The 9,650-nt window shown below is 48.1% G+C and overlaps 1 protein-coding gene across 1 annotated transcript in view; it reads left to right on the top strand.

The window, feature by feature from the left end:
- Positions 1-877: 877 nt before the first annotated feature.
- The window catches only part of LOC101641701 (lysosomal alpha-mannosidase-like), a 29,758-nt gene continuing 20,985 nt past the window's right edge, over positions 878-9,650 (top strand). Inside the window, 8 exon segments of the mRNA XM_045290285.1 lie at positions 878-884; positions 3,406-3,599; positions 4,106-4,202; positions 4,435-4,608; positions 4,971-5,164; positions 5,617-5,749; positions 5,847-5,992; positions 6,538-6,654. Coding sequence (XP_045146220.1) covers positions 878-884; positions 3,406-3,599; positions 4,106-4,202; positions 4,435-4,608; positions 4,971-5,164; positions 5,617-5,749; positions 5,847-5,992; positions 6,538-6,654 — 1,062 coding nt within the window.

Below are 9,650 nucleotides of genomic sequence, written 5' to 3' on the forward strand. Positions count from 1 at the left end.
TCCTGTTGTCAGGGGACATCGAGTTGGCTCCACCCCACAGCACCGTCTGCACAACAGAATGAAACTGCCCGGCCTGCATCATCCTCATAATTGTCCCTCTGCTCAAGCCCATGGCTGCAGCCACTGCGCCAATCCATCTCGTTGAGGGCCTTCCTTTGTTCGCTGCCCCGCTTTTACCCAGTGTGGGGGGAGGTCAGATCCTTGCTGCCAGACTGCTATCTCATCCCACCACAGGGGTGGGCCTGCTCCCTGCTGCTGGGGACAATGGACTACTTCTCTCTGAAGCTTGGGACCATTAGCTTGATTCCTGTAGGAGGGGTTTGCACCCTACTGATAATGGTTCCTATGGAGACCCAGAGACCACCCCCTAGACCACCCCCCCATTGCTGTGTAACCTATAGTGTAACCCCTTCATGTGATGTATGTCTACCTGTAATTAGTGGGCTGGCATGCCCCCAAAAGGTATATAGGCGTGAGTCAGCAATATAGAGCGCTCGGAACCTCTCAGACCTCTCTGACTCTCTGGCTCCCCTCTCTTCCCCCTCTCCCTTGTTCCCTTGTCCTCCTTCCCTTCCCCCTCTCTCCACATGGACCACCAAGCTGGGCTCAGGTGAGCAATGCTACCATGTAATGTGTCTGACTGCATTATTGTAATATCTCTCATGCTCTCGATGACTTTAATATAATACTTATATATCTCAACCGTACAATTGTGCATTACTGAACCCAGAAGTAGTATTACTGAACCAGTGAGTTCAAGCAGCGGGTGGGGCTGGCCCCTCACCCCACTCCTCCACGCCATTTTAATTTAATACTACAACCCAGCACGATGTCTTTCTCCAGGGGCTGATCTCTCCTAACAGCACGTCCAAAGGGCATGAGAGGTAAGGCCATCCCACCTCTAAGAAGCACTCCGGCTGCACTTCTTCCAAGACAGATTTGTTGGTCTTCTTCGTGGTCCAGGATGCTTTTAACATTATTTTCCAGCACCACCATTCAAATGCATTAATTCTTCAGTTTCCTTATTCCGTCCAACTTTCACATGCATATGAGGCGATTGCCTATAGCATGGCTTGGGTCAAGCACAACTTACTCCTCAAAGTAACAACCTTGCTTTTCAATACTCTAAAGAGGTCTGGTGCATGTGAAAGTTGGACATTGAATAAGGAAGATGGAAGAAGAATTGATACCTTTGAATCGTGGTGCTGGCCAAGTATGTTAGGCCAGGTTGACTAGAGAAACAAATCCAATGTCATTCAAACATGTGTAAGAAAGAGCTGTGTTTCGAGAATTATATAGCAAGAAAACATCCCAGCACGACACAGCCCACGTCCCTAAGTATGATTTTAGTCCACAAGGCCCTCTTCAGACTCACGCAGACACATGCAATGATACAAAATACAGGAAGATCATAGGCTGGTATATGCAAAATCGTGTGGATCCTAGGTCAGTAGTAAATACGGCAGGACTCCAGCAGCTCTCAGAGTGGCCAGCAAGCGGGAAGGTAAAGGCAGAGAGAAAAAGAGAGGCTGGCCTGCAGAGTTATATTTTCCTGTCGCACCTCCAAAGGAGCTCATATAGCTGCCACCCGATTGACAGACTAGGCTCCCCACATCTCTTCTTACAGGTGTCGTGTTGGCACAAAAAACCTAACCATCCACCAAGAATATTGAAAATATCATGGGCTGCTCAAAAAACAAACAAATTGGTCTTGAAAGAAGTAAGGCCAGAGTGCTTCTTGGAGGCAAGGCTGGCAAGATGTCGTCATGCATAGTTTAGGCATGTTGTCAGGGGATACCAATCCCTGGAGAAGGACATCGTGGTGGATGAAGTAAGGGGCAGGGAGGAAGAGGAGCTCAGTGGCTGCACCCATGGGCGTAGGCACAGGGACACTTTTGAGGATGACACAGGACTGGGCGGTTTCTGTTCTGCTGGTCACCAGGTTGCTGCGAGTCAGAACTAACTCAATGACACCTAACAGCATAGACAGTGGAAGCCCAAAATACATTTGGAAGGTCCCACAGGAATTACGCCCCGTTCAGGAATGTGTATAGCCTGGCGATCAGACAGAGAGCATGGTGAAGTCGATGATGGCAAAGGTAGTTGCACTAAACGCAACACCTCCTCATTTGATCTCCCTTGTGACCCATTTTTAAGTTGTTTCAGATCTGAATGTTTTCTGCTTTCCTTTCGAATGAGATTTTTCTGGTTTGTTTTGTCATTGTTATTAGCTTGTGTTTGCTTGCTTGCTTTATGCTTGTGTTTTGTATGGTTGTCTGCCAGCCTCCCAATTGTTCTTCTGTTTGAGTCCATTGTTGTAGCCAATGAGGGTCTTCCTCTTTCTCCGGTGCCCCTCCACTTTCCCAAGCGTGCGGCTCTTCCCCAGGTACTGGTCGCTCCTGATAACCTGTGTAAACCATGTGAGACAAAGATTCAGCATCCTTGCTAAGGCAGGGTGCTCTCAAGACAGATGTGTTTGTTATTTTTCCCCGTCCTGGGTTCTTTAAGTCTTCACCCACACCACAGTACAAATGTATGACTAGTGGTGAAAAACAATTCCCAAAGCAGGTATCGTGCCAGAAACCAAGGAGCCAGAATATAAAGCCAGAACCCTTAAGCAACCGCTCTCTTCTATTTTCATGGCATTGCTCTTTCTTCCCCAAATTCCTCAGACCTAGTGGCGGCTGGTTTAGCCTTTTAGTTGGGATCAGTTTTGTCTCAGCCCCAATCAAGGAGTTGATTGAGAGACAAGAGTGGGAGCGCTGGAGCCGTGGGAAGGGACTGCACCGGGAAACCTATGAAATCATCTAATTTCCTGCTGGCGAATGGAACGCGGAGACTGGTATGTGGGACTGTCCACATCTGGGCCTCCAAGACTCAGGTCTGACTGCCTGCTTCCAGAACTCAGACACCGGTTCCTATAAAGATCGACCCTAGTTCTGCTCACCTCCAGTAAGATTCAGATCTATGGCCCGGGATTGGGTACTATTTCCGTTTTGTTGTGCGTGGTCACTACGTGTTAGAACTGCCAGAGTTGCACATAACGGCAACATCTTTTCCACATGTCTACCTTCTCAGGGAACTTCACCTTCTGGGCTTCGTGTGGTCCAGGGTCTTTCCTCACCCCAGTTCTGACTAGGATTGCCTGGACAGCTCCCCAGGGGATGTAGATGACCCTACACCAGCGCTTTCCCTTAGCTGGTCCCCAAGAGGATGTCCGTCCAGCGGGCTGCAGTCCTCGGAAATACCAGGTTCCTCTGGCGTCTCAGCCCAAGCCTCAGCTTTGCGTTCCAACCTGTGTTCCCAGGTGCCATCTCCAGATAACGCCAAGCCCCACCTCCGACCTGCCCCTGCAGCTCTGATTGGCTGGGCTGATATGGAAGCTTGGCCTTTGTTCTGTCACAGTCCCAGCAACGGAGCCAGTTAACCGGGACAGCCAGAAGGTGACGTACACAGCTGCTTGTGACTCCGGGATCAACCAGGATCGGGACCTATATGGAATCATGACCAACTCCTGTGTGCCAGGGGCTCACATCCCCTCCTTCTTCCTTTGTCTTGGGCTGCTGCCGGTGGTTCGAGTGTCTGCAAGTGGTTACAAGGTGTGAGACCCTAGATGGGAGATTGTTAGAGTTGGTCTGTACCGAGGTTGGGGAGGACCTAGAGTATTTGTGTTCTTGAAAATATGGTAATAAATTTGTTTTCCGTGTCCGTGGGTTTGTGTGTGTGTGTGTGTGTGTGTGTGTATGTGTGTGTTCAGTGGCGTGTCTCATGTCTTCTACTATTGGCAGTCTTTGTGTCATTGTTTAGTGTAAGAATGAGATTAACATTGGGGGGCTTACTCCGTGTCCAACATGGAGCAGGTTTAAATTTCTACTTGTATGTATGTGAGAAGGTGGTTGTGTGTCTGAGTGTAAACCAAAGAGGGAGATGTTTCTCAACGGCACATGATCCTCCATAGACCACACCAGGGACCCCTCCTCTGAGTCATGGACACACTGGATGATCTGGTGCCCAATTCTCACCCTACCTGGCCAGCGTTGGAAGGCCGATGAGTGGGGTAGGTATGCTGGGTACTAACTGCTGTGTGTTTGGGGTCCCTGTGCAGACATGCCCCAGCGTTCACCCTGACATGCTCAACGTGCACTTGGTGGCCCACACGCACAATGATGTGGGCTGGCTCAAGACAGTGGACCAGTACTTTTGTCGAGGTGAGCAGAGGTCTGGGTCCAACATTGTAGAAGACTTTCCCCCCCGGGTTATCCATTCCTCTTTGGAGCCCCTACCAGCCCCACAATGTAAAACACTCTTCCCCAGGGTATTCAGGCCTCACCTGGCCAGAGACATAGGAGCGTGGGCTTTGTTTGTTATTGAATCTCTTGCTCTCAGTGGCCGCTTGTCACCCATGTCTTTATTGTCCATCTGCCATCTACGCAGACACACCCGAAAACCATTTTGAGTGTGTGATAAACATCTTGAGCTCGGTGGTGAAATCCCTTTGGGCCAATCCCACACGGCGCTTCATTTATGTGGAGATGGCCTTCTTCTCCCGCTGGTGGAAGCTCCAGGACAAGAAGATGCAGAAGGGTGTGCAGGACCTCGTGCACCAGGGTAAGCTTGCTCCGTGAGAGTAAACAGGCAGGCGCTGGTGACTTCCATTTCTGCAAACCTCTTTTTTTTCCTTTTCAATGTGCAGGCATGTACACGTGTGTTGCTCTCCCTCTCTGAAATGAGCCTGTACCCAGGGAACTCCACCACATGTTTCATGGCCTCTCCTTCACCGGCATCTCCTCTTAGAAGCCAACCCCACCCCCAGAGGAGCATTGGACCGTGTCCTCTCCATTCCGGGTTCTACAGGGCCAAGAGTTGACCTCGCCATCCAAGTCTGGGTGTCCACGTGGGTACTCTCACCCTGGCCTCTAGTAGGCACTAATCTGTGTCCTCTGCCCTTCACCATGTCCCTTCCTGGCCAGGGCGCCTGGAATTTGCCAACGGCGGCTGGGTGATGAATGACGAGGCGACCACGCACTATGGCGCCATCGTGGATCAGATGACACTCGGGCTGAACTTTCTGGAGAACACGTTCGGCAAAGATGGGCGCCCCCATGTAGCCTGGCACATCGATCCCTTTGGTCACTCGCGAGAGCAGGCCTCGCTTTTTGCCCAGGTATCCCTGAAGCAAATCTTTGAATCTACCCGTGTCATGACCCCTTATTTTATTTTGACTTCCACATGCACTCCCTTACTCTGGAAGCAACTGGTCGAGGCGCTCCCCTTCCTAACACTCAGGGCCCCTTCCAACTCTTCCCGCTTTCCAGATTAGACTTGATCCTGCCCTACTTTATTCTGGGGGACCCAGTTCGTTTTCATCCACATCCACTCTGAATTACAGGGCTGCTCCAAGTATGAATCAAGAGCGGAGTCGTCAACTAGATTGATTACTGCGAGTCTCTTCCACTCCCTTTCTTTCACTCCAGCAGGGGAAGTTTGTGTTTTAAGAAAGAAACGTGATCACCTCGACCTGCCTTTACTTTGCCCACTTCAAACTCATTGAGAGAGGCTGGGAACTAGGTTTCAAGCCTACATTCCTTGTGTTCTGAGCCTCCTCCCTGTTCCCAGATGGGCTTCGATGGCATCTTCTTGGGGCGTGTGGACTACCAGGATAAGAACATTCGAGAAAGAACACAGCAAATGGAGCAGGTGTGGCGGGGCAGTATGAGCCTCCCACCTCCCACTGCTGACCTCTTTACCAGTAAGTGAGTGTCCTTGGTCTGTGGGTGGGTGGGGAAGGCATGCTCTTGACCTGCTGCTGGGGTCCTTAGCAACCCCTTCATTTCATTCCCTGGCAGGTATTCTTCCCAATCAATATGAGCCCCCAACTGGATTTTGCTGGGATATAAAGTGCTTTGACTCGCCCGTGGTAGATGAAAATGACAGCCCAGCGAATAATGCAGACCGAGTGGTGACACAGTTCCTGAAAGTAGTCGCTGACCAGGTACCTTTGACCAGGACATGGCCTGCGCCAGGTATCACTGACTGGAACCCCTGAGGCTCATGGAATGGGCTTTCCCACAGCATAGACATCCTGTTCATTTCTTTCATAATTAATTTCTTTCATAACGTTATTATCTCCATAAAGTCAAAGAAACCGACAGCCAGAAAGGTAAATGTGAGGCGAGTATGCACATTAGCCCACGATCACAAAGTTAGTGAATGGCAGAGCCAGACTGCGAGCCCAGGCAGTCTGCTTCAGGAGTACAGATGTATATCGTGTGTGTATGTATGCTACCTCTGAAACACGCAGCATCATTCCTAACTGCACACATACTGTTCAAGGAACCAGGGGGCACCGCATTGGCTATGGGGTGGGTTAAATATTTATGGTTATTATAAATTTATTCTCACACTCCACCCTACTCCATGTCACCATCACCAGACAAGCACGCACGTGTGTTCTACGGTCGTGACAACTCATAACTGGGCACCGTGCAAGGCTTCAAGGCACTGTGGTCTACAAAGACCCATTCCTTTTGTCTCCAGGCCAGGCACTACCGCAGCAACAACATCATAATGACAATGGGTTCAGACTTCCATTATGAGAATGCTGAACGCTGGTTCAAGAACCTCGACATGCTCATCCAACTGGTCAATGCACAGGTGAGCACACACACACACACACACACATTGAACGTTGTGTGTCAAAGGCAAAGATAGCCTGGAAGGATGAAGCTTCCTCTTGATCTCTCAAGTCAAGGCAGCAAGTTGAGTTCATTGCTTATGTAAATAAAGGAGAGCTATGCTTAGGAGTATATCTTTTCTAAGTAGAACAGAGTCGTGTCTTATATTGGTTTGTGGAGATGAGTGGTATTCCAAGTTTGGTCCATATTCAGGGATGGGACTGTAGTAACCGTAATTGCTCCACAAGACTGCTCATTGTTTATTTTCCTAAGTCTGAAGCAAATTGTCTTTGGAAAGATTTAACACGGATTCTGGTAGCCGTAAATGTCCATGACTATCAGTATAAAACTGACCAGTCTAATATAAGAGCCAAGTTTTGCCAATCCTCCTGTGAGCATTCCATGCACCTAATTTATATGGTCCCTTTCCAGCAAGATCCTGTATACCTTATATGTAGTATCAGCAAACTGCCCAAGGCTCTTGGTGGACTACAGGGATCTGATTTTGGTAGTCCTACCCAAGTGTTTGGTGATATTACAAGCTAGAAAGGTCATATAAAGGTGATCCATCACACTGGCACAGGAAAATCAGTCGATACTAGACCTGTAAGAGAGTTTTATCTTCAGGACCTAGATGTGTACCCCAGGCTGTCCAGTGATTTCATATATGTTAAGAACCTAGAACAATACTTAACATCTAGTAGTGCTCAATAAATGTTAGCGCTTGCAGTCTGTTATTAATACTTCTGACTGGCAAAGTTTTCTTCCTCCTTCAAGGACAAAGCAGCAAGGTCCCCTCCTTCAGGAAGCTCTCCCCCCAAGTACAGACTGAACCTTTGCTCTCATGTTGTTGTTGTTGTTGTTGTTGTTGGGTGCCTTCGAATCAGTTCTGACTCACAGAAAGCCTATACAAAACAAAACACTGCGCAGTCATGCACCTTCCTCACAGTGATTTTTATATTTGAGCCCATTGTTGCAACCACTGTGTCAATCATCTCATCAAGGGTCTTCCAACCTTTGCCTGCACCTCTCCTAGGCATGATGACCTTCTCTAGAGACTGGTCTTTCCTGACAATATGTCAAATTATGCGAGACGCAGCCTCGTCATCCTTGTTTCTAAGGAATATTCTGGTTGTACTTCTTTTAAGACAGATCTGTTTATTCCCTTGGCCGTCTGTGGTACTTTCAATATTCTTTGCAAGCACTGCAATTCAAGTTCATTGATTCCTCTTCAGTTTTCCTTATTCTATGCTCAACTTTCACATGCCTCTGAGACCATTAAAAATGCCATGGTTTGGGTCAGGTACAACTTAGTCCTCAATATAACATCCTTGCCTTTTGACATGCTAATGAGATCTTGTGTATGTTAGAATTGCCTGGTGGTATGCTTGCATATAAACCATCAAAGAAAACAAAGGCTAATGTCTTAAGTCGTACCCTCTACTAAGGTAGAGTCTTAAAGATACCCCCAAAGAAACAAAGAATAAAGCTTGGTTCACACCCTCTACTGAAGTTGGATCTTAATCCCACCCTAATTCTGTCCATGCCACTAACTGTCACTTTGTCATACTGTGGTGGCTTGTGTGTGTGTGCGTCTGTGTGTGTGCTGTGATGGTGGAAGTTGTGCCACTGGCATTTAAGATATGAACAACATCACCCATAGTAAACAAGTTTCAGCAGAGTTTCCAGATTAAGAACAGACAACAAAGAAGTAATAGGCTGTCCATTTCAGAAGAAACAGTGCCTGAAAATCTTATGACAGCACTGAAACTGAGACCTTATCAGACACTGAGAGCCTAAAAATAGAAGCCAAATATCGTCAGAGGTAGTGACAGAAGAGGAGCCCCTCCGATCAGAAGGCACTCAAACTATGACTGAGGAAGAGCTGCCTTCTCAAAATAGAGTCAACCGGAATGACAGGCATGGAGCAGAGGCAGTGAGCGTTAAGCCTTTGGGAACTTCGTTTCCTGAAAGGGTGTAACTGAAAATAAGAAGAAACAGCTGCAAAAATCTACTCATAATCGGAACTTGGAATGTACAATGTATGAAGGTAGGGAAATTGGAAGTCGTCCAAAAGCAAAAAACACAAAGAGCAATAAACTGGGCATTGGTGGTGTTAGGTGGTTAGGTGCTGTTGAGTCGTCTGACACATAGCGACCTATGCACAACAAAGGGAAACAACACACAGTCCTACACCATCCTTGTGGGAAACTAACAAATGTCATTCCCACAGATTCTCCCCTAACAGCTATGCTGCCTTACCTTGGGCACATGGTTGATTCTGTCTCCCTGTAGGAGGAGACATTCTTTATCTCCTCCCACAGCTGTGCCCATCCCCCCTCATGCCTTAGCCTCATTGCAGGTATTGGGTTTCCTCACCTGTGAACTCAAGGACTTTACTGTGATTACCGCCCACCTTGTGACATATGTAACTCCTGAATATGCATGACTGATGGCTATTTTTTAAAGCCCCCAAACAATAAAGATGCTCTCTCCTCCAGTCCCCATCCTCCTCAGTCCCCACTCCTCTGGTCCTCCTTCCCTCTCCCTCCTTCCCTCCTTACCCGCTCCCTCTCCCTCCCTCTCCTGCTCTCTCCTCCTCCCCCTGCATCCCCACATGAACCACCAAGAAGGGCTGAGGTGAGCATCCTATAACGGAATGTGTCTGACGCCTTTATTTTACTCTCTCTGCTATTTCTTATACTCTTATGATTTTATTATAATCCTTATATTTTATAGCCGTATCGGACCTGTGATTATTTGTTAGGGGCTGGCTACCCTGACACATCCTCATAACTGTTTGTACACTTGAGCAGGTCATTGAAGCTACCGTGTCAATCCTTCTTGGTGAGGACCTTCTTTGTTGCCTCTCCACTTTACCAAGTATGATGTTCTTCTCCAAGAACTGGCCTCTTCTGATAACGTGTCCAAAGCAGGTGCGATAAGTCTCTCTATCCTTCCCTCCAGGAGCATTCT

The sequence above is a fragment of the Echinops telfairi genome, unplaced genomic scaffold (genome assembly GCF_000313985.2).
Source record: "Echinops telfairi isolate 266 unplaced genomic scaffold, ASM31398v2 ScPeMD7_36;HRSCAF=134, whole genome shotgun sequence".
In the NCBI taxonomy this organism is placed as follows: domain Eukaryota; kingdom Metazoa; phylum Chordata; class Mammalia; order Afrosoricida; family Tenrecidae; genus Echinops; species Echinops telfairi.